At 50.1% G+C, this 18861-nt stretch overlaps 1 protein-coding gene across 1 annotated transcript; it reads right to left on the bottom strand.

Moving 5' to 3' along the window:
* Positions 1-1228: 1228 nt before the first annotated feature.
* On the bottom strand, positions 1229-18788 carry COLGALT1 (collagen beta(1-O)galactosyltransferase 1). The gene is made up of 12 exons (XM_006277067.4): positions 18449-18788; positions 17900-18010; positions 16489-16606; positions 13641-13775; positions 12820-13024; positions 9241-9360; positions 7841-7917; positions 7483-7589; positions 6691-6823; positions 6388-6515; positions 5693-5899; positions 1229-3110 (listed from the first exon to the last, which is right to left on the bottom strand). Exons 1-12 carry the CDS (start codon positions 18682-18684, stop codon positions 2843-2845), a joined length of 1845 nt encoding a protein of 614 aa, XP_006277129.3. The 5' UTR covers positions 18685-18788; the 3' UTR covers positions 1229-2842.
* Between the last annotated feature and the right edge of the window lie 73 nt (positions 18789-18861).

Below are 18861 nucleotides of genomic sequence, written 5' to 3' on the forward strand. Positions count from 1 at the left end.
TTGTCTTTTTATGTGTATGATTTTTGTCTGGTATTGCGAGCTCCTGTCATTTCTAATGACTTGTACCTTCTGGTTCTACTGGAGCCTCAGATCTGAGCATCACTCTGCATTGCACCTCGTCATCATGTGCAGAGGCTGTGCACAGGCCAGGGTTGCTGCACATGGAGCCCTAATATAAGCATTGGGGCTTCAGAATGGGTGCTGGGAAGGACCTGGCAGGGTCAAGGGGTCACACTGGGATCATAGATGTTTCTCCATGGGGAGGTTTGGGGTGGGGGTTATGTGATACCAGGGGCAGTACATGGGGGGCATTTCTGTGGTGCAGCCCAGAGCAGGGTTCCTTACCTAGGCTGTGCAGTGCTGGGTGCAGGGAGTAGGGCAGACTGGCAGCCCCAGGAACTAGGAGTCCTTGCAGGGAGTAACACAGGTGCCAGCTGTGGCCTCAGTGACTCCCATGGGTAGAGCTCCATCCCCGGGGGCAGCTGTGGCCACAAGGACCTGATCAGGGCAGACCACACCAGTCCTGGCCCTTTGCTAATGGCAACACTCATTGGTCTGGTGGCACACTCTGAGGCCCGGGCACACTGGACTCTCCTGCCTCCTGCTGTGACTGGCTGAGCAGCCCTGTCAATGGGCTAAGTGGGCTTGGGAGGCATAGAGAGCTCTTACCTGGCCATGCACAGTGAACGGGGTGCAGACTGCACAAGGGCATGAGGACACCCACCCCTCCCAGTCCAGTCACTCATGCACAATGCAGCAAGACCCACCTTCCTGATTATGTGTGTGTATTGTAGTGCCCATCCAGCTGGCCTCTGCCCATGTGCCACCTGGGGTGGGGGGGTGGGGGTGAAGGAAACATATTAGGTATGCACGTGCAGGGAAAGTTCAGCAGAGGTCCTACTGCACAGCTGGTCCCCTCCAAGTTGCACATGCACGGTATGGCACTAGTTGGGCTGGCCCTTGCACATGTCTCTACCAGGGTGGAGGGGGGCATATATGCCATGGTTGGTGGTTCAGGGCTCCTGCTATGAGGCCTACCCCCAGGCCTATGTGGGCAATGCCTCTGTACCCCCTGCAGCAAGGTCTATAGGGTCCTCAGCCTCATGCCTTTGACCCCCAGGGTCCCTTCCCCCTCCAACAACCTCTGCTGACCCTGCCCCACCTCCCTCTGCTGCCAGCTTCAAGCAAAGCCCCTTTTTCTTCCCCACCATCATTTGCAACACCTGAGTAGAGAATTTCAATTCAAACTTTATTTTAAAAGGCAGCTTCTGTTCCCAGCTGCATCACTCACACAAGGCCAGAGGAGCTTTGGCTTCAAAATTATACCTAAAAAAAAAAAGGCAGGAGATATTCAAACCTGAAATTCTTGTGAGAAGCTGTAAGGAGGAAGTGGTCTGGAGAGGAGAAGAACAGGGGGCATTTCAGTGCAAGGAGGATTTTGCTCTCAAGGTGCCTTTTATGAGCCCAGAAAAGAAAACCACATTTCAGCTAGTCCTGTCATGGGACCCAACATGAAACATTGCAAAGATTCATAACCCAAAGAAAAGGAAAAGCATGAAAAACAAAATAAAAACAGGCAACCTACTAAAAGCCATGGGGACTGGGGGCAGTGCACAGAAAGCTTTACCAGAGCCCTGCAGAAAACTGAAGCAAAAATTGGAGATCAAATCATTGTCCATAACATGAGTCCTTTAAGTGACCCAGGAAATGTTGGCAACAAACAGATGAAATGACAACACGACCAAAATCTGGACATCTGTCCCCAGGTCCTACATCCCATCATGGAAGACAAACTAAGTACTCTTCTCAAGTCTCCACCTGGAGGAGAGTATTTGGTTATCCACAGCAGGAGAGAGAGTAAAAACCAGCAGTCCCTCATTGTAAAAGGTAGGCCAGACCTTTCCCAGAGGATCTGAGCTGCCTGTACAGTGGAAGATGCATGGGAAAAAAAACCAGACATTTCTTAGCATTTTGTAGGTATTTTCAATTATTCTTCCAGGCAGAACTGACTGGATCAGTACAGTACCCACCCAAGCAAAGACTGGAGGTTCACCAGTTCTCAGACCCCCTCTCATCTCTAGGCTCCTCCAGATCAGGGTTAGACAGCCTAAGGGCTGTGTGCCACTGCTGCCCATCCTGCAAATACACTTCAGCCTCCAGGGCTAAGAAGCCAGCACTCAGTTAAGGTACAAGATGGAGCTTAATAGAGGAGATATCAGTACTTCTTGTGCTCCTTCTCTAGGCACTTTGGGCTGTTTGCAAGGTGGCAGAACATAGTTCAAGCCATAGCCAAACATTTCACAAAACTAGAAAAGTCTTACACAGAGAGGGGACCTCAGGCTATATATCAGGACAAACTGTTCCCTGGAATCTGCAGGATCTGCCTGCATTTCAGCCCACTTCCCCAAAGGAACAGTCAAATGTCAAGAGAGAGATTCCCAGTGCAGATGCACATATGTGGCAACAGAGGCAAGAAAAGAGATTTTCTACCAGGTACCCATTTCCTAAACTGAAGAATAAAACTTCTCCATTACAGTGACTGGCTGTATGAAGACCTCCGCCGCACAATGGATCTGTCAATAGCTAAATGAATTTGCCTGGCAAACCTGACTTCCTCCAGCATTCTCCCTCCTACAGTCTGAAAACAGCAGTGATCAGTAGGGCTCCAACCATAACCCTTGTGGGCTTTTTTCTGTAAGTTATTTTGCCATCATATCCTTGGACAGGAAAGGAAAGCCCAGTAATCCCCACAAAAACGATGTTACTACTATAACTCTCCTCCTGCTGTCTACCCTATACCTCTCAGTCCCTTTTTCCTTTCCCTGTCAGGGGCCTGCTCTGGTCATAGTTCATCCCGGGCTGCACTGTCAAGAGGAGACTGGAGCACATCTGAGTTCCTGGCCTCATTTTTCAGCTCTTGTTGCTCTTTCATTTTTTGAGATTTGGCACGGTCCCAGTCAGTTTTTACTTTCTCATTATTCCAAACCACCGAGGTCTCGGTATCACTTATATAACCATCGTCACCAGTGTAATGTGTGGGGTAAATCAGAAGTGGTTCCACTGAAAAGGCCAGCAAATTCCGGTTTTCAAAATGCTTCTTGTACTCAGATCTGTGCAGAAAAAAGAAAACATGGCTATATCCACTACTTTCACCCTTCAGTCCACCTTTATCCTCCAACCCAGTCCCTCTGTCCACCCTATAATTGTTTGAGACACCCTTCATCTTCCCACTACATGATTACAATCACATACAGTGCACACCTCTCACAACCTTCCAAACCAAATCTCTCCAGCCACTCTCAAAAGAATGATGCACATAAAGACACGACGACCCAGGAAATCCTCCAGTCCCAAATCCAATCCCCTGTTCTTGCATACTATAATTCCTTCACATCTCTATCATCTTCCTGGAACCTTTCTTCTGAAAGAACAGCAGCTGCAGAAAACGTTTCAAAGTCTGAGGCTTTTCAAGCTCACTGTCAAAGTCTGAGTGACTGTAGCAGGGCACTAAGGTGCCTGCTACTTGGAGAGCCAGGATAACTCATCAGGTGCCGGTTGCTAAGGCAACTAGAGGGAACTAGTGACCCTCACCTGCCTAGTTAGCTGACCAAGAAGGGGCAGGGCCTGGCTCCTATGTAAATCACAGGCTGGAGGCCAGGAGGCAGTTCCCTGCTGGCAGACAAAGGGGAAGGAGCTCTCTGCCTGAGCGAGGAGAGGGAAGAGCCCTGAACGCATCAGCTGTGGGAGACTGGTAAAGGATGGAGCACCCTAGGGGTGGCTGGATTAATGTTATAGCCGGACGGCTGGAGTTTGCATTGTAGCTCAGGGGCTTGTGTTTCGTTTGCTGTTTGTTACCGGTGGTTTGGGTGAGGCTAAGAGGGGATGGAGGAGGCCTCATAGGGGACCCACAGCAGTGTGGGAACCCCAGCCCCAGAGAGTGGGGGCAGCAAGAAGCCCCAGAGAGTGACGGGGATGCAGAGAGCCCGAGCGCCAGCAAGGGCGCAGAGGGAGAGAGAGGGCGCAGAGGGAGACCAAACAATGTCAGTTACATCTGCAAGGCTTGGGGCGTGGTTGGAGCCACGCATAGCCCATAAGGCTGGGGTGTACAGAACACCCAATACAGGAAAGGAACTAGTGATAACAGGAGAACCGTGGACAAGAGGACGAAAGGCAGCCTCCCTATAAAATATATATATGAGATCAAAGTCGTGGCGGGCAAGAATTTGAGGGTGCTAGTTGGCAGCTTGGCACGGTAAAGGAGGCAGCAGGGGAGAGCACGGCAACCCTGCCCGCCCTCCTGTTACAGTGAGCTCCAACTGAATCTCACCTAGCTGGCTTGTGATGAGGTTTCATAAAGGCCAGGTGGTACTTACTGCCATGCCAGAGACTGACACCAGAGGGCAAAATGACCTAACCGTCCCACATCAGCTTTCACTGACAAAGGTAGGGAATCCCAACTTTCCACCACTGAGACTGGCAATCAGAGGCTCACTCCCAGAAATCAGTAAAACAGCAGGTTCTAAAGCAGGGGCAGGCAAAATCCAACTCACGGGCCAGATTGGGAGTGGTGGACTCCATTTCCCAGCAGCCCCTGACTGTGTTCCTGCAGCCACTTTCCATGGAGACCCCAAGAAGTGGCAAGGCAGCGGGTGGAGAATTGCTCCAAGGGCCAGGATTTTGCAGCAGTGATAGCATGGTCTGGAGTTGGGGCAGAGCCACTGCCTGACTGCCCTGGGCAGGGGCATGCAGGCAGTGAATTACAGCTCTGCCCTGGCTCTGGACCATGCCGTCACTGCTGCGAGATCCAGGCCCCGGAGCTGCTCCCCACCCAGGTGCATGCCCTGCCAGTGCTGCTGGAACTGGTCTCCATGGAAACCCTGGTCCCCCTGTCACTGCCCTGCCACTTCTGCGGTCTTCACGGACGCCCGCTGCAGCAACACAGGCAGGGGCTGCTGGGAAATGGAGTCCAGCTGTTAGCCAGATCCACCATTCTGCCCACCCCTGTTCTAAAGCCATGTCATTAAGGTTTTTGGGCCAACCAAGGAACTACAAATAGGCTACAGTGTGTCCCTTCTCCTGCTCCCCAAGAGTAAGCAAGTTACCCAGCAGCCTCTGCAATTCCAGTGGCCTGCTCATGGAAGAACTAGTACCTAGTAGGATTTCTGAGCATTGACAACAAATACTATATTTGTTCAAATAGAAACTTCTTCAGGAAATGTCTGATCTCACCCACGATGGGCATCTGGTGAAAACTCTAAGGGGTACTGAAGACTGAAACAGTTTGGGGTTCCTTCCGCCAACAAAAGTCCAAAAACATTTGAAGAAAAATGTTAACAACCCAACGTTCTTCATGGAAATTGCTGACAGGAGCAAAAGCTATTTAGGCCTCTGCAATATGCCCAGCATCAAGTCCATTTACTATGATGGAGAAGTCAGATTTTGTTTCTCACTTGAGAACACTGGAACTGTTCCCTGGTAACCTACTGATGCTAATAGATGACACAGATTCCTTCACCAAAGAGAGAAGCTGTGGGGCATCCCTGAAGTGGTTAAGTGAGCTTCTCAGTTCAGAGTACAATGCCTAATATCCCCTTGTCCCTGCCCATAACCCATTATTTCTATTAACTAAGGCAGCAGGTCCTTTCCCTACCCCCTACCATCAATGCCCCATGTGAACACTGCCAAGACTCACACAGGATGCTTGTCAAACATGACAGGAAGGAATTCATCCACCGGTAACATTTTAGACAGCGGCTCAGCTGCCAGCAGCTTCTGGGCGCCCTGCAGTGAAATCACATAGGCCAGAGTCCAGTAGGAATAATCAGCTTCCACTAGGTTTCTCACATGAGGCACAGACTTCTCTGGGTGCTCCACTTGCATTCGCTTTCTCCCAATGTAGCTGTGGGGCACAGAGCAGCAAGAAGTAGAGGTTTGTGTTAACAGGTATGTTCCAGCTCTGGCTTCCGTATTAGGGGTTTATGCATAGGCAAAGTTCTGAGGCCTGTGTGATAGTCAGAGGTCAGATTAAATTGTCATAGCAATCTCTTCTGGGTCCCTGAATCTATGAAATCCTCATGCCCGCAGCTACACATGCTAGGCAGAAGTCAAGGAGGCACTCTTATAGAATAACAACTTCCTGGCACAGCAGAAATCCACTTTCCATTTGGAAGGACACTCCATGCTCACCAATCCTGTGCTTTCCAATGAAAAAACCTGAAGTAGTTAGTTGCCCATGGGCCTCTGCTGTAACCAGAATGTAACTTGTCACAGATAAGTGTGTGTCCCACCCTGCTCCCAGTCTGTCATCTCACTATTCACTCCCCATCCCCTTTTCATGCAGAAAAATCATATATAGCACCAAAATAACTTTTCAGGCTCTGCACTTACATCAGGTCCCAATCTAGGCCCTCGTCTTCCAAGTCGTACATTAGGTTCATCAAACGTCGCTTAAAGAAAATCTCAAAACGCAGGTCATCCTCAAACACGACTGATTTCTCCAGCCCTCTCTCCACAATCTGGCAATTTAGCAGAGAGAGACTTCTCACAGTCAAGTCAGAGCACCTGCAAAGCATGCCCCTCCTCCCTGCCTTGCTGCAGCTTTTTCTTTATCAGGTCTCAGACCCAAAGAAGAACAATATCCCAATGGTGGCAGAGGTCCACCAAAGAACACAGTATCACTCGCTCACTCACCTCCTTCCAGATCTTGTAGTGACTAAGAAAACATCCCAGCTCCCCTTTAGTGAGTGGACGGCCATGGTATGGATCCTGATAACCTGGAAGCATTTTAATCCCCAAAGCCTCCACCTCGCTGCTGTTCATAGCTCTGTAAACAAGTAAAACAAGGATTAGTACCTCCTAGTCAGCACACATCACAGGCTCACTTTGGATTCTCTGCTAATGTTCACCAACACAACTTCCCTCCCCAAGGAATGCCTAAGCCACTTACCTGAGCCTTTCACATGGCTGTTTCTGTAGAGAAACAGAACACAAGTTTCTAGGATTATTCACTGCCACATGGTCAATTTATACAGGACACAGGCAGTTTAGGTCATTACAACAACTTTTCTGGAAACAGCTCAAGGTGCTATGCAGCCAGCAGCTTGTTCCCTCAGCCTGAAGAGATGTGTGTGCATGCATGTGCACAGAGAAGAGATTATCAGAGGAATGCATAAGGCCAAATCTTCTGTACTCTACTGCCTCTTTAACCATAGACCAGGTGGAAGGAAAAAGAAAATGTCTCAGTGCATGCAGAACTCCTAGGCCTCAGTGCTTTTAACAGTGACTGCAAAGCACTGAAATCCAGAGCATCTGGCTCCTCTTTCTCCCCTCCACCAAGCAACCAAGTTGCCTTCTCCCGCTGCTGCATCTCTAGGAAAAAAATAATCACTGTCAACTCCTACCCAGGGACTGACTGGGATGAGTGTCCCCACTACTTTTGCATGTTAGAACTGGACTGGCCACAAGGTTATGCTTCACACTTACTTTCCATCCACAGCCTCAACAATTTTGCACTCTATCTGCTGCTCATATAGCGTCTGCAGCATTCGGTCACGTCGGTCTGTCCGGTGCTTCAGATTAATCATGAACACCTGGAAAAAAGGAAGTCCATGGCTAGAAAGGAGGCTCCTGTCACATCAGGAAAAGAAAGGACACCACAACAACCCTGCTCCATGTCGCATCTCAGCAGGAGTTTCATCAAGATTCAACAGAGTGGCTCACAGATATTAGTCTGAAGTCAGTACAGAATGAAAAGGGGGAAGCCTGTTGCATCAACTCATGCAGACTAAACGTCATTCTTGCTTTCAGCAATGCAAGCGCATGGCAAAAAGCCTCATCTCACCTCATCAAAACCCATCTTATCAGGTATCTTGGGCGGGACCGACACATATTGCGAAGGTTCCACTGGAGGGTTCTTCACTAAGGGGAAAATACAGAAACCCATTTACAGTCCATTTCATCAAAGACATTAACTTCCATAGACCGCAACCAAGGGATCTCTTTCAACCCCTACAACTGCAAAAGAGGCACCATCAATTGCAACAGTGGGGGCAAGCCTCCAAGAAAACTCACACCAGAACACCTGGATATAAACAATCCAATTAATCCAGAAATCACTTCCCGCCCTATTTTTCTATGATTCTGTGAATCAACTAAGGCTGGAGAAAGGGAAATAAAGGATCTTTTCCACAACTGCAGCCTCTTTCCACCATAGACTTTACATTTTTTACTCCTGTTGAACAAGCAGCTGCCGCATTATGAAATTTACTATATGCCTCTGGTTATTCTTCTTGTTGGGAGGACACCCCTATCTCCACCAGTCAATTAAGGACAGTATGTTTGAACAGGAAACCATTGACTAGAGCTCCATCGGCAGAAGCCATTCAGTTTCAGAGATCAGGAGAATGGAAGCTTGTGAAGAATGAAGAAGTATGTACGCCCTACATGCAGCCTAAGAAAGTCAGAGGAATAGGGCTCTAGCCTCAGATTTATAAAACTGTTTGGAAACGAATGGTATTAGCCCATACTCCCCCTTCTGCAGTACTCCAATTTACAAGTTGCTTCTAAACATCAAGGAATCAGTCCCCATCCCTTTAACTACTGGTCAAGAGAGGTCAGTTCCACTTTACTAAAAGAATCTTTGTGCTGCCAGGGGCAATACAAAGATATACTGTGAATCTTACCCTGCTTATTACCCAAGGGAGCAGGGATGGAGTCCAGCAAACTCCAGGACACTCCCTGTACAGTACACACCAGACTTGACAGCAATGCACACACATGCCAGGGTGGATGGCGCTGCCATACAGTCCTGCTGAGACCAGAGGCCAGGAGAAGGGAAACTGAAAGAGGCTTGTGTGGCACACTGTAGCCCAAGGAAACCAGAGGCCTCAAAGGATTGTAGTACTTCTTACCACTAAAGGGATGCCACCACATCTTTGGTCTGTTTTTATGCAGCACAAAAAGCATTCATAGAAGCTAAACAAGTTATTCAGCTACCAGCAGACAAGACCATGCTGCTCTCCTCACTACATGTAGGGGGCAGAGTTCCTGACCCCCCCTGCCTCCCCCCACTTCCAAAAATAAGAAAATCTAGGTTTGACGCCAGAGAGCAAATCTCCAGGACAAAGGCAAAGGAGTACAGGAGAAAAAAAACAAAAAAACAAAAAAACACACACACTAAAGTAACTCCCTTCCCGGGCCTCTGTGGGCCTTAATTTTGCATGTGCCAGATATGGCCCTTACCCATGACCTCCAGCTGCGCATGCATGAAGCTCTCCGCCTCGTCCCGAAGAGTGCTGTGGGATCTCAGAGGTACTGGCAGGTAGCCATAAACGTCCTTGTTGCACACAAACATCTGGACTTCTGAAATGAACACACACAAACAGGCACAAGTAGGACAGTGCTCAGCTCTCCACAAGTGACAAAACTAGCCCTGTACACCTGACAAGGTGTTCTTTGGCTGACTTAAGAAGCTGGGGACAAGGGATCTCCCATGGCCTGAGTAAAACAACAGCAAAGGACTACATTGGGCCAAAACCTATAGTCCAAGTGCTGCAAGGTAACAAAATCCTAACAGTGCCTGTTATGTGGAGTTGCTTGTTATAACAGAGCGCCAGCTCTGCTAGAGTGCAATGTGGGAAGCCCTTACTGTTTGAAAGTCAACTCCTAGTACTAGGATTCCCTGCAAAAATTCACTCTACCTCATGAGGATGTGGGATAAGGCAAGTCATCCAGAGCAGGGGGGCAGCCAAACAAAGAGTTCACAAGATACAACCTCCCAAAAGGTTCACTGCCCCCCGTTGTCATCGCCCCCCCACCGTGCCAACATTTCTTATAATTCACAAACTTTACCAAAATTTTTGGTAAGATTTGGAGCTCAAATTACAGTTCTGACTGTCAGGCAGCAAAGCCGAGTTAGGTGACATTCTGCCCCCAACCCACCCCCAATGCCTGGCATCCCTTCCCTCGATCTTTTGGGGAAGAGATACTGAAATCACTATTAAACAAATAATTCAGCTGTCCTGATCTACACATGCTGTACACTAAGATCCAAAGGCTTCAGTCCCCTCCAGAGGACACAGGCCAACATGTGCACTAGTACGGCAGAGAGAGAAGCAAGGGTGCTCCTAAGGTAGAGTTTTGGGTCCCTGAAAAATAACAGAAATGTAAGCTTCTGAAAGACACAGAATAAGAAAGTAAAGGTATGTGCCACTCTGGTATGTGGAAAGGAAGCTGACCAGAACAGGTGGAGTTTGGAAGCGGACTAGGCAGGCCAGGACATGGCTGGGGAAGTGGGGACATGACACACAGTAGGGGCACGGGGTTCTGGTTCAATGTGCAGCTTTGGTTTACAGAGCTAAGAACGTGGACAACTAAGAAAGCGAACCACCATACAATAAGCTGCTGCCTGCAGCAACTGTGAAGCAACATGGTATGACACAAGGTCACAGGTTCTAAAGACCTAAGTTGCTTAATGGGGCAAGAAGTAAACTGGGAAATGGTGGCAGTGGGCAAAGTGGGTACAGATGAAGACAGACATACCAGTCTTCCTTTGCAAACTAAATGTTGCAATAAGTAGCATAGAATAAAACTGTCAAGGTTTTGTAGACAAACCACATCCACAGTTTCCCTTCCTACCTTGTCAACAACTCCATTCTCCAAACATTTCAAACTGTGACCACACTCCCCATTCCACCCTAAGAGTATCTCAGACTGGACCACACATGCTTCTGTAGGTACACTGTTAACTTCTGGAGAGTACACAAGCAGAGGGAATGGGAAAACATAGGAAAGGGAAATTGTAAATGGAGGAAAAAAGCAGAAGACATGAAGATTTTGTCATCTCTCTCCAGTTGCTAAAGGGATTATAGGGTGCTTGTGGTAACAAAGCATTCATTTTACTATCCATCACACATAATTGCAGGGGTACACATCAGTAAAACAAACAGAAAAAAGTGTGAATTCCACTATACTATAATACGGGGTACAAAAGCAGAAAGGACTACTTTGGATTCACACCCTTTAGCTGGCCACAATAATACCTCAACTGGAGACCTATGTAATAGTCACAGTTCCCTAAATGGGATGAATACCCATTTCCTCCAAAAAAGCCCTTCTCATCCTGTTAAAAATTTGAACCCTCCACACATTGCCACTCCAAAAATCTTCATTTACACAGATGTTTTGTTAATACCTGGTGATATCTCAGGCCCTGCCACAATGTCAAGTTCAGTAAACTTAGGGGGGGAAAACAACTGAGAAACCAAAAGTTGTATAGAATTGGTATATACCAGCCTGCTAAATCTGGCTCCTGGGGAATTACCTGCCAATACCCACCTGTAATCATTCACAAGCCCTCCAGTTGTGGTAGATGTAGTTGCACAGAATGATAGAAGAATTAGCTGAAAAAGCTTGGCAGACCTATGGCTGTAATATGAGATGATTTGAGAAGCCTGTCCTCTGAGTATCTCACCTCACTCCACATGTGATGAGAGCTATTAGACGCATGCATAACACCTAAGCATACAGTATTTAGCTACATAAATTGTGCCAGCAGCAGTGCCTTGGCATCTTCTTGTTCTGGGGAAAGTCAGCAGGGAGGTAGGATACAAGACTGGTATGTGTTATGATGGGTATGTAAATATGTTGCTCTAGATGGCATACTGTGCTAAGGGTGCAAGGCTGCTTCTGGAACGTAGGCTCAGCTCCTCAATTGTATGTAGTAGACATAGGCTGCTCCTGTTCAGTCTCTCATCTAAGCACACTTTTTGCCTCAGCTGAGAGAATAATTTAGGCTCTTTCCTAGAGTAGCTCTATGCTCCATTTCGCGAGTGATGTGAATGGTCTGCCAAGTGTGAGTATTGATAGAAATCTACTGGAGCACCTCTCAGTAGGGGGACAGAGTTAGAGTTGCACTGGCATGTACCTTAACTCTGCAGCTCCTGGGTTTCAGAGGGCCGAGTTTTGCTGAACTTGACATTGCCTGTTGACAGCTAGCACCCATGCAGAGTCCTGGCTCTGCCTCAAAGGCAGGGATGGATTAAGTAAAAATAAGTATGGTAGTGACTATAACAAACTGCTGAGAGAAGCTCAAATTGTCATAGCAAACACTTCTAAAAATAAGGAAGGAAGTTATTTTGTTGCTGAAGCAATCCAAATATGTTTTACTGGTTACTGTTTCACAGAATAAGGTTACCAGCCCTTTTCTGAACACTGCTTAGTCACTGGGTCACTGAAAAAGCAGGTAGACCATCATCCTCATCCTAAAAGATGGCCAGACCAGACTGGTCAGAGAAAGAGCAGAAAATGAAATGAGCATCTCCAGCAGCTTTGGTCACATCCTGAACACTATCTACAATGTGACCCTCAAGTTCTTGTTATCACACCCATTCCTTCATGTCATTTTCCTTCCCTGCTTTATACCTCCTATTTTGTATCACTCTTTCCACCTTCTGTCTAAAAAGCCTTGCTCAGCCAGCTCAGACTAGTTCCTGTTCCAAAGCAGCTGTGAACTTTTGTGCAAAGGCAGCTGAAAGTAATTTCATAAACAGACTAACAGTGGTAAAAGTTTTATTCTTTGGCCCTGTAATATCACTGCAGCAAGGCTACAAGCAGAAAAAAGGGCAGAGACAGGGACAGATGCTGCAATGGAAAAAAAATAAAAACATTAACATATAATATGCTCATGAGGCTAAAACATCTCCCATTATCAATGTGGCAGGAAACCTACTTCCCTTTCTGAAGGCTGACAGAAGGCATTTCCATAGTCACCACAGAGCAGAAGTACACATAACATATGCAAGCAAACATCCATTGCCTCACCTGCCTGCTTACAGGAAAATGCAAAGACAATGATATCGTCAAAGGACCAGGTGTAGTCTGGGTGTGGAGGGTAGAAGGTGAGATCCCAGGAGGCCTCCTTTCTCAGGTCGATCAGGAAGGTGGAATGCACCATGGGGACAGCAAAGCAACCACGACGATCCCGCTTCCGAATAGGAATGTAGGCAGGAGTACGTTTGTAATAACCCTGAAAAGGAGAAGTGGACAGTCTCACATGAGCCATCACGAGGAAGGCATGGGTTTATGATTGCTCCCCGCTGCCCCCTCCAGCCGCAGCAGTACTGAACTATTCCAGCAATGACCCAGGGGTCCCCAAGTAGCAGCAGAGAGGAACAGGAGCTGCTGTGTGACTGCAATATAGCGAGCAAAAACTAGGGGGGCACAGCTGTGAACTCCTTAAACCCCTACAGCAGTGTTTTCCAACTGCTGTGCTGTAGCATTTTGGGCTGGAGCCATGTCCCACACCTGCTGCTACTGCCAGCAGCCAGACAGATGGGGAGCATGGCTCCAGACACTGATTCAGACACCACTCGCCACCCAATCCCCTGCCTCCCTCCCCCACCCCACTCCACGGCGTTCGGCCACTTGCTACTGCCCCCCTCCCCCCTGCTCGGCTGGTGCACCGTGGGGTGGAGGCGGCCATATAAGTGTACCACAGGGTGAAAAAGGTTAGGAAACGCTGCCCTATAATCCAATCCCCCAAAGAGGTATAAACAGGGACCATCAACATCATTTAAAATGATTTAGAAAAGCAGTAGGAAAGCCGTAAAATAGGTGTTTCAGGGTCAGATGTCTCTCCCTACCTGTGAGGTCATCCCACACCAGAAGTTAGAATAGGCAGCACGAGAATCTAGCATAGGTGCTATCACCGTCTTATTCTCCGCCATCAGCAGGCTCAGAGTGTCTGGGTTTGTCAGGATATTATCTGCATCCACAAACTACAAACAGCCAAAACAAACCACAGTTAATATTAACCAGTCAGGTTGTTAAAACTGCTCCTGTTCACACTCTGTTAATGTATTTCACTGGCTTCAAAACACACCACTGGGGATGTCTCCAACCCCAGGCTGTCCATACTAACTACATAATACTGCCCTTATTTCTAAAGGTGCACCGATGCATTGTTTCCATATCAGATCGATATAAGGAAAATGTGGCTGATAATGCCACTGCTAAACACCCCATGCATGCGTGCAGCTGCAGCACAGCATGAGGCAGCCAGGAGCACAGCCCAGCAGTATGGAGAGCAGCCAGGTCCAGCTGTTAAGTCCATTGCGAAGGAAGGGGTGGGGTGCAGTTTGAGGCCTCCGTGGTGACAGAAGGATTGGGTTTGGGGCTGGTGCTGCACAGCCAGAGCGGAGCACGGGACGAAGCCGTCCCGGGGGAAGTGGGGAGGCGCCTCCTCCTGCATGCACCCCGGGAGGGCATGGGGGGCATGTGCCCCTGGATCTGTGTGCAGGCTGAAGGCAGGCTGCCACTGTGGGCTGGGGTGGCACTGGGTGGTGGCTACAGAGAATACTGGGGTGGCTGCAGCCTAGGCCTGTGTGAGTAGGCAGCTATTTGATCTGGCTTCAGATCCGGCCGTTTCGGATGCCAAAGATCCAATCCGGAGCTCTGGACCAGGTTTACACTTCAGTCCAGCTGAAGCGGCTCTGAAACTTTGGAGCCACTTCAGAGATCCGGCCATAGGGTATAATGGGGAATCAATGAAATATCTATAAATTTGTTGTTTTTTGTCTGATCTGGATGAAATTTGCAGGGGTTGTATCCTCTGTTGAGAGCATAAAGCTTGCCAAGTTTCAAGAAGATTGGTGCAGGGGTTTGGGGGGAACTGCACCCCAAATTTCTGAAAGCAAAACTCATGTCACGTGTATGTGTTAAGCCACAGTGGGGTGAAAACTGCAGAGGTGGTGGCCCCTGCTGAGGCCACAAAGCCTGCCAAGTTTCAAGTTGAAAGGAGCAAAGGTTTGGGGGGAACTGCACCTCAAGCTGCTGACAGGCAAAACTCGTGACATGGGTGACAGCATGTGTTAAGGGACAGCAGGGTGAAAGCTGCAGGGACGGTGGCCCCTGCTGCGGCCATGAAGCCTGCCAGCTTTCAAGGAGATAAGCGCAGGGCTTCTGGGTTCTGGGGTCCTGCACCTCTAGCTACTGACAGACAAAACTCGTGACGTGGGTGCTTGTGCAACTAACTGTCTCCGTCTTGGGGCAGTTGACTGTCTGTATTGATTCCTTCCTCTCCTTAGTCTCAGATTTGTAGGTGTTAATTGATGCTAATTAACTGTTACATTAGCTAGCAACTGTATTGAGCTGGTCCCTGAGTGAATCATGATTAATTGGTAACTTGTAATGTAGTAGCTTAGCAGCCAGGCCTGCAGTAGTCGTCATCCCCTGTGTCCCCCCATCCCCCCCACCATGTCCCAAGACAGACACAGTTGCACAAGCCCCCTTGTCACAAATTTTGCCTGCCTGTGACCAGAGATGCAGGGCCCCAGAACCCAGAAGCCCTGCACTGATCTCCTCGACAGCTGGCAGGCGTCGTGGCCACAGTAGGGGCTACCATCCCTGCAGCTTTCACTCTGCTGTGCCTTAACACACAAAGCATCACCCACGTCACGAGTTTTGCCTGTCAGCAGCTTGAGGTGCAGTTTCCCCCAAACCCCTGCACTTATCTCTTCGAAACGTGGCAGGCTTCATGGCCTGAGCAGAGGCCACCACCCCTGCAGTTTTCACCCCCCTGTGGTGTAACACGTAGACGTGACACGAGTTTTGCTTTCAAGAATTTGGGGTGCAGTTCCCCCCGAACCCCTGCATCTTCTTGAAACTTGGCAGGCTTCATGCTCTCAGCAGAGGTTACAACCCCTGCAAATTTCATCCAAATCAGACAAAAAACAACAAAGTTATACATATTTAATTGTTTCCCCATTATACCCTATGGCCGGATCTCTGAAGTGGCTCCAAAGCTTTTCCGAAGTGCTTCAGAAACTCCGAACCACTTCGGAAAGCCTAACGAAGCCAACGCTTTGATCTAGACATGCTGCTTCGGATGCCAAAGTGCCCAAAGCTTGTCTGGATCTGAAGCACAGTCCAAAGCCTCGCACAGCCCTACTATAGCTCCCCACCATAGGCCCCCTCCCAGCACCACTGCCATCTGCCCCGAGCACAGCTCAACCCAGCCCTTGTTGGAAAAGGCTTGGCACCGCTCCCGACCACAGCTCACAGCGGCAGTCCACCCTGCACGCAGATCCAGGGGCAGATGCCCCCCATGCCCTCCCAGGGTGCATGCAACGGAGGGAGCTGAACCCCCCCAGACAAGCTGCTTGCAGCTCTGTCCCCTGCCCTGCCCCGGCTGTGCAGCACCTGCCCCTGCCCCATTCCCTCCCTCACCACGGGGACCTCAATCTGCGCCCCCCCCCCCCCCCCCACAGACTTACCAACCAGACACCAGTCTCCAGCTGCCTGACTGCATATAAGCCGATAACAATCCAATTCTGATATGGCTCATTAAAAATCAGTCATTAGTATTGGCCCAAAAATTCTCTATTGGTTCACCCCTCCTTATTTCAGCAAATGCTAGCTAGCATTTCTGCTCATCTGAAAAACTGTGATGAAACAAACAGTCAAGCCTACTAGCATCACAGATTCTCTTACCAGGATGTAGTCAGCCCACATGTCCCGGGCAGATTTCAAGGCTGCCTGTCTGAGCTTCATCACATACTCATAGCGAGAATTTGACCAGTGCTTTGGGCCTTCCTCATCCGGGTATGACCTGCCAGAGATTCAAATGCAGTTAAAGTTCCAGTCAGATTCAACCCACCCCCTTATTCTCCTTTCTGAAAATATCTATGCGAGATGAAAATACAGAACTAAAAGGTACAGTAGGAATGAGCTCAGCAGGAGCAAATGCCAGACGTGAAAAGGGAGTATCTGCAGAATGCACCCATCCTCCTTTAGCAACACACCGGTCCAGGAGGCTTTTTAAACCAAGGTACTAACAGTCGCCCTGCATGTTTTTTATACTTTCTCCGTAGAGAGCAGCAACAAGCAGCAGCCTCTCTCACTCCTTTGTAAAGGTTCCCAACACATTACAGGAAAGGGAAGCCACTCAGTACAGAGGCATGATTTTTCTCCTACATTCCACAGACACAATTACACCCTAGATTAAGATATCCTCAACGCGCAGAAGAATCCACTGCCTTCACCCAGCTAGCATGGGAACGTTTCTGAATGCCTATTGGCTCTGCAATCACAGCTAAGCCAATCTCACCACACAGTGACTTCTATCACTGCTCTGCCCTGACCTGCTCTCCAGAACACTGCTCCCAAGTGACCCCTCTCAAGCCAGCAAAACCAAATAAAGCAAGATCTCATTCCATCTCCTCAGTGCCAGCAGTTTCTGAAAGGGTAAATACAAATATTTTTTCTAATGTGCAAAGGTTAGAGCAGTGCTAAGGTGACAAGGGACAGCACCTGCAGATGGGCCATGTTCCACGATTTTCAGCCAGGCAGATGTGCAAGGCCGAAGGGGCCAGGATGCCTTCCGCTGTCAGAAGCCCAGAGCAAGCTGACTTGCCTCCAAAAAACAAGTCCTGTGTTAGCAAACTACCTTCTAGTTCCTGACACTCGCTCACACTGGCTTGGAGAGGGACAAGCAGTAGGCAGCACACCAGTTAGAGGTATGGGTCTGTAGAATCAGGGAGGGAACTGGTATGGAGATGAAGAGGACGGCAGTGGCTGGGAAGGGGTCAGGGCAGTGCTGAGAATGGGGAGAAAAGAATCAGTTGTTGACCCATGTGCTCGCAAGGACTTCGTGGGGTGCAGAAACAGATTGTACAACAAGAAAAGTAGTCACCACGTGCCTCAAAGCAAGGACACCGGTCACTGAGCACATAACCCCATCAGCTCTCCAGCAGCACAAGGATCCACCAGATCTTTCCCAATCCCTGCCCTACCCCCAAGGTTAGCCTCACCTTTACCCAAGCCTTCAGCCCTGCGTTTACCCTATTACCCAGGACGTCAATGACCTGAGCAGTACCCCCTGAATTCACTGGCGACACCTCACCTGGGCTCCTCCATCGGCCTCCACTCCACGTGGTGATAGAGGCTCTGCACGTGGATCAGCCATTCCCGCAGCACGGCTGTCGTGTTGTCAACGTTGTGGTCTGTCGCCACCCTGCAGACACCCAGCAGCAACTCACCGTTACGCAGCCGGCTTCCCAGCCTCCCCGCCTGGCCCCCGCTCCATGCAGGGGTGGGAGCGCGCCTCAGAGCTGCCCTCTTCCTCAGGGCGCCTGCCAGCGCTGCCCTGCCCTGGCCCCCTCAAGACACAGGGATGCTGCCTCTCCTCCCCCATCACCACTGCCAGATTTGCCAGGGCCCAGGACCGACCGGGCCGGGCTGCTCCCGAGGCGGCTGCAGTGCGCCTCCCTCCCCCCGCCGCCCGCCTCCGCCCCGGGAAAGCTGCCCGGAGCCAGGAGCTCCCTCCAGGCCCTTCCGGCTGCTCCGTGGCAGGAAAAGCTTCCTCCCCGGCGTGTCTGCGGCAGCCCTGGCGCGGGCGCGGGCACCCGGGAGCGGTCCCAGGCGGGGAGCGGGGCCCGGGCTCTGCTCTCACCACAGCGCGGCGCGCGCCTTGGGGTGCCGCAGCCGCTCGAGGGCGCCCAGCACGGCGGGCAGCGCGTGCGCCGCGTTGCGGGCCAGCAGGGCGATGAGCACACGCGGCGCCTGCAGCGGCGACTCGGGGCTCCAGCGCTCCTCGGGGAAGTAGGCGGCGGCGGGGCCCGGGCCCGGCGGCAGCGGCGGCAGCAGCAGGAGGTGCAGCAGCAGCGCGAGGCGGGCGGCCGCCGCCATGGCGCGTCCGAGCAGCCAGCACACGGCTGCCCTCCGACGGGAACTAGGGCTTAAAGGGGAAGCGCGGGCGAGCCTGGCCCGGCCCGGAGGCCCTGCTCCCACCCTGTGGGTGTGCCGACGCCGCTTTAAGGCTGCTCCTCTACGCCGACCGGCAGGCGGCCTTAAAGGGAAGGTCCA

This window comes from Alligator mississippiensis, chromosome 8 (assembly GCF_030867095.1).
Source record: "Alligator mississippiensis isolate rAllMis1 chromosome 8, rAllMis1, whole genome shotgun sequence".
In the NCBI taxonomy this organism is placed as follows: Eukaryota; Metazoa; Chordata; order Crocodylia; family Alligatoridae; genus Alligator; species Alligator mississippiensis.

Bases quoted from the DNA above. Each gene is read 5' to 3' on its own strand.
- COLGALT1 (XM_006277067.4), bottom strand. From the start codon at position 18,684: ATGGCGGCGGCCGCCCGCCTCGCGCTGCTGCTGCACCTCCTGCTGCTG. The intron at 18,011-18,448 runs GTGAGAGCAGAG...GGGTGTCTGCAG, and splicing joins AAGGCGCGCGCCGCGCTGTG to GGTGGCGACAGACCACAACG. The intron at 7,918-9,240 runs GTAAGGGCCATA...TTTTCCCCTTAG, and splicing joins TGCGCAGCTGGAGGTCATGG to TGAAGAACCCTCCAGTGGAA.